At 36.2% G+C, this 22,336-nt stretch overlaps 1 protein-coding gene across 2 annotated transcripts in view; it reads left to right on the top strand.

Annotated features, from left to right (window-relative positions):
* Positions 1-18,464, top strand: part of GBE1 (1,4-alpha-glucan branching enzyme 1) — a 307,746-nt gene extending 289,282 nt beyond the window's left edge. Inside the window, exons 15-16 of one of the 2 annotated variants that reach the window (XM_069578687.1) lie at positions 7,866-7,983; positions 17,315-18,464. In XM_069578687.1, the coding sequence (XP_069434788.1) occupies positions 7,866-7,983; positions 17,315-17,371 (175 nt within the window). In that variant the 3' untranslated portion in view covers positions 17,372-18,464. Of the gene's footprint in view, positions 1-7,593; positions 7,676-7,865; positions 7,984-17,314 lie in introns of those variants that run through there. The other variant, XR_011254718.1, reaches the window with a different exon arrangement.
* Positions 18,465-22,336: the final 3,872 nt, after the last annotated feature.

Genomic DNA, 22,336 nt, shown 5'->3' with positions numbered 1-22,336 from the left:
TAATAATAATATAAAGAGCAGCTAATAACTTGGGTACTTTTTCCAATGCTAGGCATTTGATGTACACTGTTTCTGTGAATCCTCACAGTTACCCTCTGATATATTATCTCAGTTTTAACAATGAGAAACTTAGCTTTAAGGAAATTCAGTAACTTACTAGAAGACACATACGGTTGGTAATTAAGAACTCAGACTAGAATTTAATTGTTGGACCCCAAAGCCATGCACCCACTGTATTTTACTATTGTAGGAGGCTTTCTCCTATTCTTGTCTGTCTGCATGAAATGGCTTAGATGATGCTTACTTATGCTTGCAATTCTCATTATTTTTCAGGAATTTTGAAGTTTCCAATGATCTTCTCCCTTTATATATATTGCATAGAACTCAATTAAAGGCTGTATTAACATAAGTTTGAGTGAAGATGTTTCTTTATAGCCTATGTTAAAATTGAGTTCAAAAGCACAATATATTTGTAAAAAATGTTGCATCTGCATGGTCAAAACTCATTTTGATGAGAAAGCATGTGTTTGAAAGATGTATAAAAATCTGTTTTCTCTTTTGCAGTTCTCACTAGCCAATATTGCTTCATCAAATAATTGAATTTATAAGTTCTTTGGATAATCCTTGGGGCTTCCTTGGGTATCTCAGTTGGTAAAGAATCTGTTTGCAGTGCAAGAGACCCAGGTTCGATCCCTGGGTCAGGAAGATCCCCTGGAGAAAGGAATGGCAACCCACTCCAGTATTCTTGCCTGGGAAACCCCATGGACAGAGTAACCTGGTGAGCTACCATCCATGAGGTCCCAAGAGTTGGATAGGATGTAGCAACTAAACCACTACCCTTGGCTAATCATTAATGGCACAGGCAAATAGCAAAAATTTTAGAGGGTAGTTAGTCTATATGTGTGAGCACATTTTTTTGTTATTTTCTTTTCTTGAGTTACTGAGGAAAAAAATGACATTTTTTAGTTCAATTATATAATCTTCTAGGACAAAGAAAAGTTCCTAATTAGGTTAGTCAAAGAATTCTGTAAAGTAATTAGAATAATATCCTTATTTGCATAGAGAAATATGTAGTGCTCAATATTTTATATTATCATTTGATTTGCTGTTACTGATGTATGTCATTAAGCATGCCTAAGAATAAACTAATAATTTGCGTGAAAATGCATTTCAAAAAGCATAGCAATCCACTAATTAATGTGGTAGATTATATTTGAGTCCCTCCTCCTTTGAGTTTGTTTTATTGCTATTCTGCATTATACAGTTTCTAAGAATGTATAATTAAGGAAGTAAATTTGCATGGACTAGAGTGTATTTTTTAGGCTAAAGTCAGAAACCTGTTCATGAAAGAAGCACATCCTAAACTGTACTATAAATATACTTTTATTTTGCACTTAATTAAAACATGTGGTTGTCATTTAAACTTGTAATGAAGACAGTGTTCACAAATTTCAATTCATATATAGCTCATATATTGAATTTGATCCTTTTTGCAAAGACAATAAAATTTTAATGTAAATGAATAAGAACTTTAAAAAATATATTGTACCCTTAAAGGGAAGCTCCATTTGCCTTTCATTATAATTTAAAATATACTTTGACTATATTCAGTAGTAAATTTCCTATTTATTTTTATATTACCCTCTGTTTTAATTTTATTTTAGAAATACTATAATATTGTAGGAGTTTTTTTAAAACTAAAGTTAGGTAGAGAAAAAAAGCAAAATCGATATTGTTATTGAAAGTAATATACTCATAAATGCCCACAGCCATAAAATAGTTTCAAACAAATAATGAAAATATCAAAACTTATTTCCAGTGGTGAATTTTTAAGTCGCTATATATTCTAGTTGACAAAGCTAAAGACAGAAATGCCTAAATCAGACACACACATGCACCTGCCTCGCTCTAACACACATATACATCCATAAAATACACAGCAGCACATCACCAGGTTTTGCTACTTCTGTATTTGGAAAGAGACCAGAGAGAGCAAACTAAAGGTTGTCATTTATGACCTGGTCTATGGTTCAGGACAATAAATGAGGTATAATTTAAGTATACTTATGAAATAGAGGGGCAGATCTATTTGAGATGCTATACAGCCAAAATGCTATACAAGATTTGTGACTTGTGGTTGGCAATAAATTAAATTCAGTTTATGAAGCATAAAAGGAGGAACATTATGTTAGAACACTGAGGCAAGTCTTGTGCTGGCTAGTTATCTTTAGACTGTTAAAAACATGAAATTATTTTTATTTTCTACCACCTGTTCTTAGATTACCAGATGTTTGTTTACAGTTCCTTAGAATTTTATACCTAATGTTTTCTGCCTTTGATAATACATTCTCTCTGCTAGGATCACTTAACTCCCAAAAGTTATTGTAATCATAATACTGTGGGTTGATTAAAGAGTCATATCTGAAAATAGCATACCAAATTCATATGTTCTAAGTGTACATTTTTTAACATGTCAACTGGGATATGTCTTACAGTGATTGGCATGGTAGTGATATTTTACTTTTTAGTGCAGTCGTATAAAATAATTCATCTTAAAATCGATGGTGTCTTAGATTTAAAGATATATGGTAACGTACCAGCTTTGCCATCTTTATGGTCGTCTACTCACTAGAGAACCCCTTTTATTGTCACTCAGTCTGAAACCTCAGGGTTTGTACCTTACAATAAATTTCCCTAGTTTCATCAGCAGGAGTGAAGTGAGTTTAGTGCAGAATGGTATAAATGATAGTACTTCTTACATCAAAATCCTTATACTTTGAACAGACACTTTATCAAGTGGCTGAGCAAACACAGCAGCTTTTGAAGTATTTGAAGAGCCATTGAATTTAAGAGTCTTCATGCCTTCACTGTTCTTTAATCTTATTAGTACAGGTCTTCAGAACATGGCTCTTCCTTGGTTCAAATTTAAGGACATAGATTATAAAATAATGCTTAAAACTTCATATCGACTTCAACCTGTTGATAGACATATCAAATACTTAGGAAGCTCTTGAATTTAAAATAAGAAGAAATCAAAATATTTAAAATGATATCCAAATGAATAGGGATCTATTTGATCTCCTTTTAAAAAATCTCCATAAAATCTGTATCATTCTTTCCCTGCTCTATTTTCCCCAGTTGAGCAAAGTACATTTTGTATACCCCAAACAACAGATCAGATGAACCAACTGGCAAAGAAATTGATCTAGAACAAATGCAACAAACCTCTGATATTCAGACTCCTTAAGTAACATTAAGAATTAGTCCTTTAGCACCAATCTTTTAAACTTAATTAAACACTAGGATATCACTTTACCTATTTTTCTTATTTTTATTCTTCATGCCATGTTCATTCCAGCCTCTTTATGCTTAGAATCTCAAAATTAGAATTAAAGAAACTGCCAGCAAAAACACTCTGCCTGATTCTTGGCATAAAACAGGCATCCACTTGTGGAGAGTAGGGTAATTAAGTCTACGTTTGACCTGTGTCTACATCCCAGCTCTGCCACGAAACTTACTGTGTGTCTTTGGGCATAACTCTTCCCCTTCTAAGTGTTTCCTCAGATTGGGCATCAGTTTCCCGTTTGAGTACCATCAGTTGTACATACATACAAAAAAAAAAAAAAAACTCATTGGTTTACGTGAGTCTCTCCATTTGTACTATCCAGGTTTAACCACCACTGTTAGATTCCTGGCTGGTTTTTCTGACTTAGTCTTTCCCTTGTTCATTCTATTCTACCCTCCACCTTCAGGTTAATTTTGGTTGTTTGTTTTTGATTAGCATAACCTTTCTCTCAAAGCTTCAACATATTCACACTTAATTATAAAATAAATCTGAACAGTCTAGGCAGCCTTCAAAGCCTTTTGTTTATGAACTGTCAATCCTACCTTCTCTCCTTGGCTGTGCCTCTCACTGAATATTGCCTTCTGCTTTATTTGTGGACATTCATATGTGTCTCTAATCTCCCCTTAACAGGCTATGCGTTGCACATAAACTAAAACATCTTAGTCATTTTTTTTAATATCTTGCACAGAGCCTCCTACATTGTGTGTATTTATTAAGTGAATGGGAAAAATAATTTCTTCTACGTTCCTCTAATATAAAATATAAGACATGTAATTTGGCCTTTCTTCATGAATCAGAATTGTCATCCTGAATATCAGTTTCAGAGATGTACTGAGAAGCTATAATGAGAAGGCAGTCTGCTAGGTGTAGTGAGGCAGCTGTGAATACAAGAGACGTGGAGGTGCTGAGATGTCCTGCAACATTTATCTACTGTGAAATTGGAAACCCTCTGAAGAAGACATAAGGGTAAACTAGTTCTGAGTTATATTTTCAGAGGGATATTCTTTAGTGGCAAACAGGGCAGGGCTCTGCAGGGGTGTTGATGCTATGTGGGTCCCACATCATGTGTGTCATCTGTGTGTGTGCCCATGTGCACATGAGAAAGAGGGAGTGAGGGAATGCCCGAATGAGAAAAGAGAAAAACAAAAATCCAGTTGCCCAGATAACCCTTTTAGAAACATTTATTCTAAGCAGTGTTCCTAAAAGATGGGGTTTCCTGATTCTTAAGTAATATAGTAATTTACAATTATAAAGCTCTGTCATAATCATTACTTTTAATCTAGTGTTTTAAATTGTTGGAATTTCTGGAATTAAGGGTTGTGTTTTCTAAAGGAAGTTATTGTAGTCGCTGGGTAATATAGACATTCCAAAAGTAGCCACGGCAGAATTTTTTTTCTTTAAATTATAGATCAGAGAAATAGGTCTAAACTGATGTTTTGAAACTTTATGGCTTTTCCTTTATAGCTATAAATTATATACATTGAGTAGATTCTTACCATTTTCAGTGTGATGATCCCTTTCAATGTCAAAAATCTATTGATCCTTATATAACAATTGCTCTTTCAGTATCCTTCATTGAGAAAATATATAGGCAAAAAACGTACTATAAATTCTGTGACTTTTGAAAAGCCTCTATGTCATATTAATCAAAAAAGTGCACATTCTTTGAAATATAGTAGCAAATGGGTATAAGAACACATAATTTAGTCTTCACACCGGTATATATAGAATCCCAGTCCCTTATAATAAGGTAATTACTTATTCTGTGAGACTCTTATGATAACACAATGGCCAGTGACCATCCACCCACAGATTGGGAATCAGTGCTTTTCATGATATATTTCCTTTCTTCAGTCACTACTACCAATAATCTGTATTGTTAACCAATAACTTAATAATTGAGTAAGTATTTCTGAATGGATGTATTTCTGAAGGTGTTTCAGAATGAATTCTAGGTCTTTATTCTCTAAACTGTATTGTACTCTTTGTTTTTGTTTAATGCTTTTTGAAGATTCGTGCAAGTATTTCATGCACCAGGATGAAGAACAAAAGCTAAGCTTCTCTTTTAGTAGTTCCTTTCATACCACAGGGCTTCATTTATTTACCATGTCTCTAACGATTTGTTCTCGCTATCCTGTCCATATTTCTCCAGTAAAGAAATCACATGCTCAAATCATGTGAGTATGTTTAGAATATGCTTGTGCCCTGTAGTCATCGTTTGAATTCAGTCTTTGTCCCTCTCCTTCTGCTTTAAACTCATTAACATGCTGATTGTTAGATTTGCATTAGAGTAGACTGACCTGGATTGACTGAAATGGAGTCACCACTCCCAGCAAAATTCCTATGGTGCAACTATCTGCATCTCTTAAAGGTCTAGGAATGAAAATGATAGTCATAGCTTCTTATCCCCATGTACTTTAAATGTGACAGCTTTTGCTGTAATAAAAATATACAAACATTTCTGAGATTAAATACCAGGAAAATGCAAAGCACCTAGGCACCCATCTGTCTCCCTCCTTAAGCTAGAAGAAACTTAAATTTCCAAGTATCCATGTATATTTACTTGTATATTTTTTAACCAAGTATTTCTAGGCATTCTGAGTATAAATTTGAACATAGTAACCATAGCTATTCTTTTGTTATAAATACAATACTCTGTCAACTCAGTCAGCTCAGTTCAGTTGCTCAGTCGTGTCTGACTTTTTGTGACCCCATAGACTGCAGTGCGCCAGACTTCCCTGTCCATCACCAACTCCCAGAGTCTACTCAAACTCATGTCCATTGAGTCGGTGATGCCATCCAACTATCTCATCCTCTGCTGTCCCCTTCTCCTCCCACCTTCAATCTTTCCCAGCATCAGGGTCTTTTCAAATGAGTCAGCTCTTCGCATCAGGTGGCCAAAGTATTGGCATTTCAGCTTCAGCATCAGTCCTTCCAATGAACATTCAGAACTGATTTCCTTTAGGATAGATTGGTTGAATCTCCTTGCAGTCCGAGACTCTCAAGAGTCTTCTCCAACACCACAGTTCAGAAGTATCAATTCTTCAAAGCAGCACTCAGCTTTCTTTATAGTTCAACTCTCACATCCATACAAGACCACTGGAAAAACCATATCCTTGACTAGATGGACCTTTGTTGGCAAAGTAATGTGTCTGCTTTTTAATATTCTGTCTATGTTGGTCATAACTTTTCTTCCAAGGAGCAAGCGTGTTTTAATTTCATGGCTACAATCACCATCTGCAGTGATTTTAGAGCCCCCAAAAAATAAAATCAGCCACTGTTTCCACTGTTTCTCCATCTATTTGCCATGAAGTGGTGGGACCAGATACCATGATCTTTGTTTTCTGAATGTTGACGTTTAAGCCAATTTTTTCACTCTCCTCTTTCACTTTCATCAAGAGGCTCTTTAGTTCTGCTTCACTTTCTGCCATAAGGGTGGTGTCATCTGCATATCTGAGGTTATTGATATTTCTCCCAGCAATCTTGATTCCAGCTTGTGTTTCTTGCAGTCCAGCGTTTCTTATGATGTACTCTGCATATAAGTTAAATAAGCACATATAAGTTAAATAAATACAATATTACTACCATAGCATCTGCCTCCAATGTGGAGACCCGGGTTCGATCCCTGGGTCGGGAAGATCCCCTGGAGAAGGAAATGGCAATCCACTCCAGTATTCTTGCCTGGAGAATCCCATGGACTGAGAAGCCTAATAGGTTACAGTCCACGGGGTTGCAAAGAGTCGGACACGACTGAGAGACTTCACCTTACCATACAAATAGTTCATTGTGAAAAATCAGGTGTTAAATTGTAGCAGATCACATGATTACAACATGAATCCTGTGGCATAATGGATAGTATGTTTATATGAGCTTGTGCATTAATAGAAGCATGTGTCTGTAACCAAGGGTGCTCGGTCTTCAGAACACGTGTGCACCCTTAGTTCACTTCTGTCTTCCTCACTTTGTCAACCAGGATCTAGCAAACTAGAATGGATTCAGAGATGGGAAAAGAGAAACAGCCATATCAAATGAGAAATGATCAAAGGTTGTCGGATTCTATTTAATAAGTATTTAGTAATATATGTAGAGGACCAATGGAGATAGCATAGCTATTATTAAATATTTGAAAGTTACTGTATTTTGAAGTTATTCTTAATGGCTTTTCTGGGTGGAAAAAGTTTTCACAAAATCAAAATTCTGCTCAACATGGAGAAGAATTTCTAAAAAATGGAATTGGTTTGTTGCAGAAAGAAGAAAGTAGATTCTTCACTAATAGGTGTGGATGATCATGTGCCAGGCTGTGATAAAAGGATAACAAAGGTCCCGCGGGTATGTGGACTATAGAGCCTACAAAGCCCCTTTCAAACGTGAGAAACTGAGATAGTAGAGAAGAAATGAGAACATAGCACAAATCATCATTTAACAGTGTTCAGAATACTCGCGACTAAATCCTGTCTCAGACATATTATATAATGTCTCATTCAACTCCTGAACTGTTGTAATTCCTTAAGAGCTGTACGTACAAAATTGTGCTCGATTCAGATGCAGCAGAATACGGAGGACACAAGAGACTGGACCACAATACCGAATTCTTCTCGGAACCTTTTGAACACAATAACTGTCCCTGTTCTCTTTTGGTAAGTAAGATTTTAAGGTATTTTCATTTCATTTAAATTTATTCTGTATTTTCAAAGTCTTTTTGTCCAAGAAAACAACTCTTCAGCAAGTAAGCAACATGGAAACAAGGCAGGGAGTAGGGAAGGGGTAGTGATCGCACTAAGAAAGCAGATGCAATGTGTGGTGCTGGACTCACTCACTTTATTATTTATTAAAAACAAATAATAAAGGATATTTAGCAGACAGTTGGGGAAACTTGAATATTAATAGGATTAAAAAATATTTCTCAAGACATAAGAGGAAGGCAGGTTTTAGCTTTCCTTCTATTATATTTCTAACTTTTCTACAACAATTTACTTTTCTTCTGTTCTTGCAGCTTTCTGTGTTATGGACTATCAAATAAAGTTTCATTTTAAACATCTTAAAAGAATCTGTATATACCTTTTTTTTCTTTCATGTAGTCATTAAAGACTGTGAATTCATTCTAGTTATAAAATTCTCTGGTTTCTTTGTATTACTGAGGAGAGTGTTGTTTTATCTTAACTAAACTTTACTTTGTGAGGTTGACACAGTGACAGGATACTACTAAATTGAATTTCTTTTTAAAATGTAGACTAAAATTTTGCCATTTACAACAATATGGTTGGATCTGGAGGGTATTATGCTTAATGAAAGAAGTCAGAGAAAGATAGATACTATTTGTGATCGCTTATATGTGGAATCTAAAAAATAAACAAGTGAATATAACAAAACAGAAATAGAGTCACAGATATAAAGAATAAACTAGTAGTTACCAGTGGGGCTAAGGAAGGGGTAGCAACAGGAGAGAGTTAGGGATTAAGAAGTACAAAGTCCTATTTATGAAGTAAATAAGCTGCACAGATGTATTGTACAGCACAGAAAATAGAGCCAATATTTTATAATAACTACGAATAGAGTATAATGTATAAAAAAATCCGAATCATGCCATACACCTGAAACTATATTTCAATAAAAAAATTGTAATGTAGATTCTGCGTAGGTGGAGAAATTCTTCATTTATGGCCAAGTCCACATCTGCATTATATATGTTTTGCTTTTCGTGACTAGGCAAGTATCTCTGTCTCTCTTTCTTTCTCATCCCTCTTCTTCTACCTGTCTGTCTCAGCACTGCAGTTTTTTGTTTGCTTGTTTCACAAGGAGAGGACTTAGATTAAGATTTGTTTCATGTATGTAAGGCCAAGGTGTATCCCATAATGTACAGTTTTATCATTGCTGTTTAATTCTCTAATTAAAAAAAAATTAGATGAATATCAAACATGAGAATCTGTATGATAGCCCTTGGCTCCCCGCTTTTGCTACTATATTCCCACCTCCAAGGATGGTGACAGCACCTTACTTTGTAAACTGCTATTATGTATGTCAAAGACAGCAGCATAAAATAAAAGAACAGAGATGAATACGATTAAATTGTTGATTATCAGCTCTGAGCAAAGCCAGTAGCCTTCGGAGACCTAGGTGTTATCCTCAGTGTATGTGTAGGGTGGTAGTATTGATGATGATGTTGATTTGGCTTTAGATGGAAATACAAATTCATATGTATTTTCAAGAGGGAGGGCTCACAGGTGCTAGCAGTTTCTTTCTTCACAGAATGCTTGCTGTGGTTGTCAGAACATTCAGTTTTGACATGTAAAATAAGACTGATAAAAATAGTTTCTGAAATGAATGAGAAAATGATCTTAAAGCTCTGAAATAACCGAAGAGTTAGACACCCCTGAGGGGTTAGGGAAGGTGACCGAGCTCATAAAGAGGGGTCATGGAGAAGCAACACCCAATTGTGATAAAGCCGAACTTGAACCATTAATGTAGACTGAAAGGAATTTGAAATTTCAGCCAGCAAATATGTTACATAGCTAACTTTCCTAAACGTTCAAGTAGCCAAAGAGGTTTATGTTGGTGAAGGAAGCCTGGTAATACAGGGAAAAGATCACAAAATGTCATGGCAGGGGATTTGGGGTTAAGTCACCAGTCTGCCATTTATGGATACCAGCTATGAGAACTTGAGTAATTTGACCTTTTCGTGCCTGAGTTTGCCTGTCTGTATAGTGAGGATTAATAATAGCATCCTGCCTACAGCAAGAGATTCTTAGGTATAAATTCATTAACACAGCCAAGTTTTGCGGAAACTGCAAAATGCTGCTGTACATATATTTAAAAATTATTATTGTCATGGCTGTTCAATATTTATTTAGGTATTCTAAGCGTGCCAAGACACTAGATGCTTTGAGGACATTCTCCCAACTTTGGAGAAATTATCATCTTAGGCGAGGGCTTGCAATCTTTGAGGCTGGGCAGAAAATATCTTGACATCCTTTTGATTTTTTGAGGGCAAAGATATTCTGTCATAATTAAAACAAGCCAAGTAACCAGTGGCAGCCACAGACAGGAGATTACTTTTCAAGCACTAATTAAATTGATCTTGCAAATATGGACTGTGCAGTTCTAAATGAGCTGATGGAATGGAGAATGTCACATAAGTCTCCATAACAGGTAGAGAGATACAGCCGTGCAAGCATTTGAGAAATAGAGCAGAACTTAACTACTACCTGTAATAGAATTCTGATCCCACTGGGTCAGGAGGTAAATATTGGTTCTGTCTTCCCAGCAGCAGCATCTTGTTTTTGATGACTACAGGTGCTTTAGGAATAACTCATTTTAAATAAGTCTTTAGATTCCAAATGAAATGATCATGGGTTTTAAGGTAAAAAATAAGGCAGCCGGTAAATTAACTGCACTACAATTTTTTTAAAAAAGGTTGGTGGTTAGGGATGATTTCTTAAGCAAGATGTGGGTACGTAAAATAGTCATAGTATTCATTATGGTACTGTGACTTTTGAATAATTTATATTAATGCAGTGTAATAATTTTTTATAAAATAAGGGAGCCCTAGCAGACCAGAGAATCCAATAAAACAAATTCCTTCTTACCTGAGTTATCTTTTCAACATTCAAATATACATCCAGTATAAGAATGCCTCGTTATAACGGAACTGTTTATTGAACTGATCAGTAATGTGCTGGGATCCAGTCAGGTTTTAGGTCTCATTTGACCCGCCTTCTGCCTCCCACATACCTAGAATAAAGAGGGAAGGGGAGACAAAAATGTAACTTTTCCAGGAAATTTCTGTCCATCACAACTAGCACACTGTATTTGCCAAAGCTTAATTTGCAAGCTCAGTAATCCAAAGGATCTGCTGAATAAGTGTCAAATATGTTTTCAAAGATAGCAACAAACAGAACTCAAAGGAATCTTAAAATAGCCATACGTGCTGCAGCTTCAGCAGGTACCACCCCGGCATCTTCTTGATGTGCTCCATCAGTTAAAACTGTGAAACCAGAGGAGAACTGCCTGTGTACTGCTGCTGAAATGTATATGCTAAGGTTGGAGTATCTCACAAATGCCAGGAAGCTATAAGGCAGAACTTTTCCATTCTGCTTTACTGGCAGTTTTTGGAAACTCCATTTTAGCATAATGATTTCTCTACATTTTAGCTTCTGATATAGGAACTTATATTTAACCTGTAACTTCATCAGTAAACCAGGAGGGGCTGGGGTGCTTTCTTTTTCTTTTCTGATCCATAAATTCAAACTCCATAGCACAAATGAAAGAACAGAGATGATTGAACCTGAAATAAATTAGATTGCTTTACAATAACTCAAGTAGTCTTAATGGTGAAATGTGAATAAAGCAATAGTTTTAGCATCTATTACTTTGCCAGTAAATCTCCTTAATCTTAAGAAATAGATCTGTTTACTTCCATTCTAAATTTGGTGATTCTAAGGTAGACTTTCAGTTTAAATAGGGTGTTTGACATATATGTATCTTTTTTATTGTCCCTCAGTTGTAGGCATTGAAAATATAAATTAAGTTGAGAAATGTTTTTTGCTCTACCAAGAATTATGAAAATGTTTAGTTTGTTTTAAACAAATCAATTTGAATTCATAAAGTTTTCTCTTTTTCATATTTCTAAATACATATTTCTACATAGAAATATTTACTAGATCACTTTTCTCTTAAGCCTAATGCAAAATAATGAATTATAATGTTTTTTCCTTAGAAAATATTTTATAAATTAAAGGATATATGTGAAAATTAAAATTATTTTATGTCATCCTTATTCTTCAAAATAATTTGTGATAAACATATACGTAGATTGTTAAGATCTAATGCCCTTTTCAAGAAATGCTGTTTTCACTATGATTTATACAGTTGCTAAATTATACAATTTATAAGAACATTTTAAAATTTGCCTTTTAAGTATTTTTATTGAAAATTATTATTGTTTGCTGTTTCCAAATTTTTGAAAACCTATTTTCAAAAACCATGTAATTAATATTTGTAAATCAATTTTGACCCAAGAACAACATAATACTTTGCTTGCTGCTGCTGCTGCTAAGTCGCTTCAGTAGTGTCCGACTATGCGACCCCATAGACGGCAGCCCACCAGGCTCCCCTGTCCCTGGGATTCTCCAGGCAAGAACACTGGAGTGGGTTGCCATTTCCTTCTCCAATGCAGGAAACTGAAAAGTGAAAGTGAAGTCGCTCAGTCGTGTCCAACTAGTAGCGACCCCATGGACTGCAGCCTACCAGGCTCCTTCATCCATGGGATTTTCCAGGCGAGAGTACTGGAGTGGGCTGCCATTGCCTTCTCCAATATTTTGCTTAGATGGCATGATATAGTAGATCATTGTATGATCAGTTTTTGTTGGGTTTTTTTTTTAATCCATAGTAATAGTTGGTGTAGTGATTAAGTCATTATGTAGTCAAAATAACTGGGTAGATGGCATGCATTTTGGCTCTCTTAATAAATGAACTGGATTACGCTGTGGCATTCTGATTCCTTGTGAAGAACAGAGTACAAAGACAGCTAGAAAAAAATAAAATTCATGACTTTACATTACATGTCTCATATGTTCTTAATGTGATCCTAGCTCCAAATGTTCATGGCTTAGCGACGAGTAAATGGGCATGGTGAATATGTTTATCAGCATATACTATCTGTGCTGTGTATACTAAATGGTTTCTGTATACATAAAACTTAAATATGAGATATTCATATTTAAATATAAGCAGTTATATTTAAATCTACTTAAAATACGTTCATATTTCTTTTGCCATCGGAATCAAACTATTTATAGAATTAAAATTGTAAATTGAGATTTACAGAAGCCAATACTTAACACTAAATTATAGAGCCCCAAATTGTTTATGTCTGTAATTGTCTCATCATAAGAATTAGCTCTAATTATCTTAAGTCTTTTAGTATAATTGGTAGTCATTTCCTAACTACTAAGAACATTGATTTATATATGCAGAACCTTAATAAAGAAGAAAACTCCAAAATTCATAAATAGCCATAGTTTAAAAAAAAAATCTGTTGCTTGGGGAAATTTTTTCATGTTGCCTATACTGCAAGGGCTCTGAAGCAACATGAGCATATTCTGGTAATTAACACTGCAGTGAAAAAGTATAATTACACAATATTCCTGTTAATGATATTGTACAATTGTCAACCAATGGTTTTTAAGCAGATAGTATTAAGCGACCTCGAAGTGTGACTGGAATCGGCATCATAAAGGTCCTTACGTAAAATGGCCAGCATCATTTAGAGAGAATTCTTAGAGCATTTTTTTAACAATTAAATGCCAAAAGAGGAAATTCAGTGCATTTATTGCAAACCTTGAAGTTCTTACATCACCCTGTTTGTTTTACTCTTAAATTTGGGCTGGCTAAAATACCAGAGATCACAGAGAGTAAGATTGCTTCTAAATTATCAGCTTATAGTTATTCATATTTCATTAATTAAATCAGTATGAGGTAATAAAATCAGGATAGATGCCGAAACTGCGTAATATCCAGAACGAGACTGAGGCAGCGTCCTGATACATCGCTGTGCCACACTGAGCAGGGGCTGCCTCTCCTTGCCCTGGGCCTGACACATGCTTTACCGCTTCTTTCTCAGGAGATTTGGGCCAATCAGAATCTCTTTATCTGCATATAGGGTCAAAGATACCTTAGAACTATTTTTAAGGTAAACAAAATTGAAATCCTTTTCTTCAGTTTCCCATGCTTCTGAGACATTTAGATCAGTCTTCAGTTTTAGAATGGTCTTACTAGAACAAGGGTTGAATACGACTGAGCAACTGAACTGAACTGAATAGAACAATTCAGAACCATTCTGATTATGACCCCCTGTCCCACTGATTACTTACACCTAGTTACTATGATTCCCTAAACTAAACAGATAGGAGTCAGGCAGAACAGGTATCTCTCTCTTTTTTAAAATTTTTGACTCTGACATGTGGCATCTTAGTTACACAACCAGGGATCGAACCTACACCGCATGTATTGGAAGCACCAAGTCTTAACCACTGAAATGCCAGGGAAGTCCCAGAACTGCTCTCTCTTGATTCATGCCTGTTTTGAGAAGACTTGGAATTGACTGAACCTGACTGTTGATTTCTTTGATTTCTCCTCTTTGGCTTTGGTCTGTGTTGCTTTAGACTGTAGCGTCATTGTGGAAATAGGACATAGTTTGCACTTCATCTGTCTGGACCCCTGGGTATAGTCCTGCCTTTGTTCATGGGTAGCTCCGGCTTTCTTTTGTTGAGCCAGTCTTATAACAACTTACCTATCGCTGTCAAGGAGAAAATATTGAATGGAAGAGATATTAACCATTAAAACATGATGTGGTTTAAAAGCTATATGACATTAAAAACAATGTGTAAATTGTAGGGAAACTGATTATGGCATTGAAATACACAGTTCCCCACACTTAATGAACAGAAAGACATAATATTTATCTTTTGGAAATTAAGTACTGGATTGCATACCAGTCTGAGACAGTGAATAATCCAGGAAACTGTTAGCTTGTGTGACATTTTTCTCAAATGACAGTGCTAAGTCACTGTTACTTTTAATTCAAGATTAGAAAAACCGTTCTCTAGTTATTGCATTTATAATATAAATTTTTCAAAATTTCATCATTTAAAAATTGCTTTAATCATTAATGTTCAAAATTAACTGTATTGGTCTATCTGATTTTTTAAGAACAGCTGTAAGATGTCTTTATCACAGCAACCTTGTGGGAAAACTGTGTTCGTTTGCTGACTTGAGATAAACTGGACATACAGTGGTCTCCGTCAGTGAAAATCAGCTGTTCTGTTTTTTAAATTTTTTTCCCTAAACCTCTGGTTTGTTTTTTTTTTCATCTTTCATTCTAGTTCTAAACTATAAAAGCCTTTCTCTTTTTTCTTTTAAACCATTGGTCAAGTTTTCAGTTAAAGTAACTGAAAATTGTGCTTTATTCACAAATTCAGAAATGGGGACATACTCTCACAATGATGACAATAATATGTACTATTATTTTTACTGTCTGCTTTGTTAATAGTAATGAATCCCTTATGTGTAAAATAGCACACAGTTAAGCATCAAGCAGTTCAGATCACTTCTCAGTTTTATAAAAACTATTTTAGATGCAAATATATTAAAGAATATCTTGTGAACTATACACATATTGATCCCACAGTTACTTCTTCCCTTATTCATTCTTTTATTTAGTCATCACTGGCACCTGCTTTATCCACTGGCACCTACTAAAAGTTAGAAATACGAAGACATATGGCCTCTGCCCTGGTAAACCTAATAGTCTAGTGGGAAGGGTTGATCAGAAACTTGAAAAAAAAAATTACAAATTGTGTTAAATGTTCAGATAGAAAGAAAAATGGTGCTGTGATAGAAAATGAAATGGAGACACCGTCAGGTCTAGAGCTGTCAAAGAACACCTCTCCATGGAGTTGGGATTTTTCAAGATCTAAGAGAAATATCAATAACCTCAGATATGCAGATGACACCACCCTTATGGCAGAAAGTGAAGAGGAATTAAAAAGCCTCTTGATGAAAGTGAAAGAGGAGAGTGAAAAAGTTGGCTTAAAGGTCAACATTCAGAAAACAAAGATCATGGCATCCGGCCCCATCACTTCATGGGAAATAGATGGGGAAACAGTGTCAGACTTTATTTTGAGGGGCTCCAAAATCACTGCAGATAGTGATTGCAGCCATGAAATTAAAAGACGCTTACTCCTTGGAAGAAAAGTTATGACCAACCTAGATAGCATATTGAAAAGCAGAGATGTTACTTTGCCAACAAAGGTCCGTCTAGTCAAGGCTATGGTTTTTCCAGTGGTCACGTATGGATGTGAGAGTTGGACTGTGAAGAAAGCTGAGCACCGATGAATTGACGCTTCTGAACTGTGGTGTTAGAGAAGACTCTTGAGAGTCCCTTGGACTGCAAGGAGATCCAACCAGTCCATTCTGAAGGAGATCAACCCTGGGATTTCTTTGGAAAGAATGATGCTAAAGCTGAAACTCCAGTACTTTGGCCACCTCATGTGAAGAGTTGACTCATTGGAAAAGACTCTGATGCTGGGAGGTATTGGGGGCAGGAGGAGAAAGGGGACGGCCGAGGATGAGACGGCTGGATGGCATCACGGACTCGATGGACGTGAGTCGGAGTTAACTCTGGGAGTTGGTGATAGACAGGGAGGCCTGGCATGCTGTGATTCATGGGGTTGCAAAGAGTCAGACGCGACTGAACTGAACTGAACTGAAGAGATAGGGAACTAGCCCAGGAAAGAGTGTTCTGAACAGGGGACCAGGCAGAGGCCAAGATCTCGAGGAAGGAAGGGAAGGATATGGTGTGTTCAAGGACCTGCAAGGCTCTGTGGCCAGAGCTGGTAAAGGGAGAAGGGATAAGTGAAAGCATATCTGAGAGGGGAGTTGCACATAGTCAAGAAGGAGCTGAATCAGGACTCTGCAGGGCATGCAAAGAAGTGGATTGCACCTTCAATCAGTGGCAAGCCTCTTGACTGATTTAAATTGGGGCACGGACTAAAATACACATATGATAACCTTATACTATTACTGTTAAGGTTTTGTTCCTAAAATGACAGGAGAAACACAAACCAGAACGATAATAAGTGTCCTGACTTGACCAGTCTTTTGTATGTGACTTTTATTTACCTCCAGTTGTGAACTGGAGGGCAGCCTGCCTTCCCCACCTGCTAGTTCGGAACCAGAGCCGCCAAGGCTATTTCTGTCCTTTGTGTCTGGGGAGCATCGGTATTGTAAAGCGTATGGAGCCCTCTAGCGGTGATCGTTTTAAAGGCGTCTTAATGCCAGAACTGTCGAATAGAGCCTCCTCAGAGCCAGTAGAATTGTAAATTTACGCAATAGCGGACTGCATCGTGCTTTTGATACGATATCAAGCCCAGTGTTTCTTTCAAATGCACTGACACGACTGTGTTGATTTAGGTATACATTCCAAACCGAGTGGCCCTCATCCTTCGCAATGTGGACCTGCCCAACTGAGGAGATTTCAGCTCCCACAGAGGAAGACCTGTGCTTTGTTTTCCCACGCTCACTGTCCCAGAACTTGTAATGTGTAAGCTTTTCAAAATATATTCGTCTAGCCGAAATGTCCGATGTCTGAAATTCAGTATTGGTTTATGAAAATGAATGTCAAACTTTATTCTTTAAAGAGTAGAAGGGGACATATTTTTGAAATTTTAGCGATCCTAGACTACATTGTCCAGCTAGAATCCTTGAAGTGTTGTGTATCATGTCTTTAAAGAATTTTGCCTTACAGCCCAATTATTTAATCCTTTTAAGTTCAAATTTGAATCATGTGTCCATGTTTGATTATTTCTGTTGAATGAATACAGTATTTTTTTTAAGGCAAATATTTGGTGACTTTAATTTGTTCTGGTATCTCTGGGTCTAAATTACAAGACACTAGAGATTGTTACTTTCCTTTTTCAAAATGTGTTTAGAAATACTGTAATAAATATATAGTAATACTATAAAACAAAGAATTGTGCCAAATATAAAAGTTGTTGCCTATGAACACATCCATGCCTTATTCTGCATAAGTTTTACCTTGTGGTCTATTTCATTTAATATCTTGGTAGATGCTAGTATCTTCATTTCTGAAGGCTTGACCTGCTAATTGTAACATTTCAGAAAACATCTTTTACTTTCAACCAATAAAAAAATATTGCACAGTTGTCTCTGCTAATGTTGATTTTACTGTGATGTTATGTAATTTTTTTAGAGTGAAATTTAAATGCCTATCTCAGCTCTGAGATCTTCCCCACACTTATGCACATATGCATGATGGACTAAGTGTGGGAGTTAATACTTTTTTTTTCTTTAGGTACTATTGTAACTTGAAATTATACCAACCAACTCAGATATCTAAGCTCCTCTCCAACTCTAAACCTGAGCACTTTTAGAAGCTGACTTAACTGCTTTGACAGTTAATAGTGAGATATTCCATCATGAAATTGCCCCTTAGTTTATTAAATAGCAGGCCACAAATGTGTAATCACTGATATGTAATCCATTTGTAACTGAGAAATTATGATGTACTTATGAGACATAAAGTATTTGTCACCTTTTTAAAGGTTTAATATTTTCCTTTACATTAATACTGACTGCTTCTTTGTTTTTAGCCTGATTATCATGACTAATAAGGAGTACATGAAAGTCTTTCTCTTAAAAACTGGTTTAGTAATGGAAGAGATTAGCAAAAGAGACTTCCTTTTATAGCTAAACCTGTGTCTTAACCATCTTCTTTATCATTTGAGTAAAACCTTAAATCTAGGTCTGACATGTGTAATTTGCTTTAATTTCAAAGTAGAGTAATAGTTTGATTTCCTGACAGTGAAGCCAGCTGATGGTGATACACCCTAGAAAACAACTGAAAGAAAGCCTTCTGTAAATGCTTTTCCCCTTTCAGATATGTTATTAACATCTTAGTGCTGCCACGATCTTGTACTATGCCTGTTACTGATAATAACATAATGTACAACCCTGATGTTTTGTGTTCTAGCTTATAATTTCTTACCTTTCTTTATATTTCTTATGTATAAAGATATATGCTAATTTTCTATCATGGCTCTTTAAAAAATGATAAGGAATTACTTCACACCTAAAACTTGTTTTCCACCCCCCCCACCTCTGTGAAAAATCGTAAAGACCAGTGCAGTTATATGCTATATTTTCATTATGTTGATTGACCTTACTAATATGGTCTTCAGAATTCACAGTGTAAAGTTCAAATTTATACCTGATATAATGCAAGTTAATTGCCTTTGTCAAGTTTTTCCCCACAAGAAGGATGATAAATAGATATTGCTAGGTGTGAAAAATAAAAATATATGCAAATAAATAAAATATTGAGTCCAAAATAGAATGTGTTTGGAGTTTTTTCCTCTACCTGTCATAGCAAACAGCCTTTACAGAACATTTTAATATTTGCAGTATACTTCACTTTACATCTCCATTTTTGTATCAGTAACATTCTCATCACCATGTATTCTGGTGAGAATATTTTTTCTTTTTATTGGTTAAACATTTTCAATAATCACAACAGATAGATGCAAACTTGTATTCTGTCTGCCCTATAATAATGTTTTCTTCTCTGTTGTGTTTGTTACCAACATCAAAAGTGATCTAGCTTCATTGACTTTTTTAGGGTAAGTATTTTTGCTGTTTAAATTTTTTATGTTCTAGAAAACAGATGACTACAGACTTATTTCCATCACTTTTTAATATTAGCAAGAAAGTGTTAGGAATTGCTTTATTATCAAAAATAGAATTTACCCATCATGCTAATAATGCTTGATGTTTTAGCTTAATACTAGAAAGTGTCATCGTGTTTAATCATCAAAACTTGAACTGTAAACATTTTTCCTAGAATGTTTCTCCCTTTACACCATTTGAACTCTGAGGGTCAACTTATTTCACATTTTCTTTTCTGTACCTTTGATGTTTCTCGCTTTGCCCTGTTCTTAGCTGATGTATTCATCTCTAACATAAAATGAGGGATTTAGCCACCATGTTCCTCAAGATCAAAAAATAACCAATGACAACAAATTGACTTTTCTCATAGCAACTGTAAAAGAATGCATGTATTTTCTTCCTCTGACTCCAGACTCCCCTTAGCAATATCAATTCAACATTTGTCACCCATCAGGGTTATAGCCATTGCTATGCGGGATCATACAGGAGGCTGTCTGGATAAGGAACCTATTCTTCAAATAATACAGGAGAGTGCAGACAGATCTGGGGGAAGCAATGAAGGGTAATGTGTTTTCCTCTGGTGTTCTGCTTGCAGCTTCAGGGCAAATATCTCTTCACTGTCTCTGGTCCTGCAGCCATTGAATCAGGTGATGAAAGCATTATAAAATAGGTTTCCTATTGCTCTTCCTGTTTAGAGTGAAGCAGAGCAGACATGCCTGATAGAAAGCAAAACAAGGAGGCAGCTGACTGCCTGGCCTTACACCTCTCAGACTATTTCTTTTTGCCTGTTTTGACTCATGTTCTGAACTAGGGTTCTTTAGAGGGTTGGGGTTTCACTAATCTACATATTCCTTATAGAGAGACAAGCACTGAGCTATGAATTTTGCTAGGTGGGATATTCTGATGAAAGAAAATAGAAATCTAAGGCACAGCAATGTCATGTCCTTTATGCAGTAGAGTTCATTTATCATTCACCATGCGTGAGAATTGAAATGTAGATAAATGCTCCCACTAAAGCCAGCCTTCAGGGGGAAAAAATCAAATGAACTCCCTACTAATTTTTCTGCTCTATTATCTTATTAGTGGTGATTTGTAGAGAATTGCAGAGAAACATTCATACTTTAGGGCAGAATTTCTTAATTGGTAGTGTGAGGAATCGTTAAGATTACAGTAGTTATAAGTGTTTTTGTCTCCATAATTTAAAACATTACATCTGTATTTTAACTCTTGGCAAAAACTGTGCAGAGAATGTGCTGTTTATTTATGTGAGCAAAGGGGGATTCTGTGATAGTTCTACTTATACCAAAGGGCAGGTATTTCAGAAGTTTACTTATTAACAATTTTTCTTGTCATTTCTGCTGGATCAGAGAGAGATATTTGACCCTCATGTATGCTTGCACAGACTGTTTCATCTAGAAACCTAAAAAAAATGCTTTAAAGAAGTGATATAATGTTTAGAAGACCTGAGTTCCAGTTGTAGCTCTTAATTCCCAGTGTCTCATTTTAGAAAGCACTCAGTGACTTTACCAGAGTCTTAAGACAATTAAGTAAAAGTGAGGGGGAAAGCATCATCACTGGTTTTATAAAGAGCTAGTGTTTGATCAGTAACTGCACAGCTGGTGAGTCAGCATTTGGAGACATATTCCAGGTTTTTTTGTCCCTGGGAACACACTGTTACTGTCACATGCTGCTTGTCTGTCCTTCAAGGCTTCTGCATTGTTATCCACATTCTTCCAGGCACGGGGTGCAGGCTGCTCTACAGAGGAGAGGATTTTGCATTTCCTCCACTCGTGCAGATGACCAAAGTATCAATCTTCCCCCACAACTGCTTTTATTTGCTTATTTTAGCTTTTTATCTGAAGGCACTAGGAGGTCACAGTGATTTCCTTTTGATGCTGTGAAGCTACTGCCCTCTTAGTGTGTCAGCTACTCAGACTCTTAGGTAAGCCAGCTTTATGAATGAGTTAGCGACCTCTTAATGGCAACAGTAGGTCAGAATACACTGAACACAAAATGGAACAGCCACAGCCTCCAGTGAGTTGCAGCAACCAGGTGTCAAGGTCTCTATTTCTTTCCCTCTTCCCCTTCTGCTCACAGTCCAGCATACCCTGCTGGCAGGACAAATGAATGACAGAGGAAGCTTAAGAACTGCAACTACCTGTCAAAGAATGAAATCAGAACACTTCCTAACACCATGTTGTTGTTCACTTAGTCATGTCCAACTCTTTGTGACCCCATGGACTGCAGCGCATCCCGCCTCCCTGTTCCCCGTCTCCCAAAGTTTTTCCTAACACCATACACAAAGATAAATTCAAATGGATCACAGACCTAAATGTAAGACCAGAAACTATAAAGCTCTTAGAGGAAAGCATAGGCAGAACACTGACATAAATCACAGCAAGATCTTCTATGACCCACCTCCCAAAGTAACAGAAATAAAAGCAAAAATAAACAAATGGGACCTAGTCAGGAAGTAAGATTCAGTCACTCAGTCATGTCTGACTCTTTGCAACCCCCATAGACTGTAGCCCACCAGGCTCCTCTGCCCATGGGATTTTCCAGGCAAGAATATTGGACTGGGTTATGATTACCTACTCCAGGGGATCTTCCTGAGCCAGGGATCAAACCCACGTATTCTGCATCTCCTGCATTGGCAGGTGGATTCTTTACCACTGAGCCACCTGGATGGCCCTCTAAATAAATGGGACCTAATTAAACTTAAAAGCTTTAGCACAACAAAGGAAACCATAA

The sequence above is a fragment of the Ovis canadensis genome, chromosome 1 (genome assembly GCF_042477335.2).
Source record: "Ovis canadensis isolate MfBH-ARS-UI-01 breed Bighorn chromosome 1, ARS-UI_OviCan_v2, whole genome shotgun sequence".
Classification (NCBI taxonomy): domain Eukaryota; kingdom Metazoa; phylum Chordata; class Mammalia; order Artiodactyla; family Bovidae; genus Ovis; species Ovis canadensis.
The sequence above is the reverse complement of the archived record's forward strand: the minus strand, read 5'-3'. Positions and strand labels throughout refer to the sequence as shown.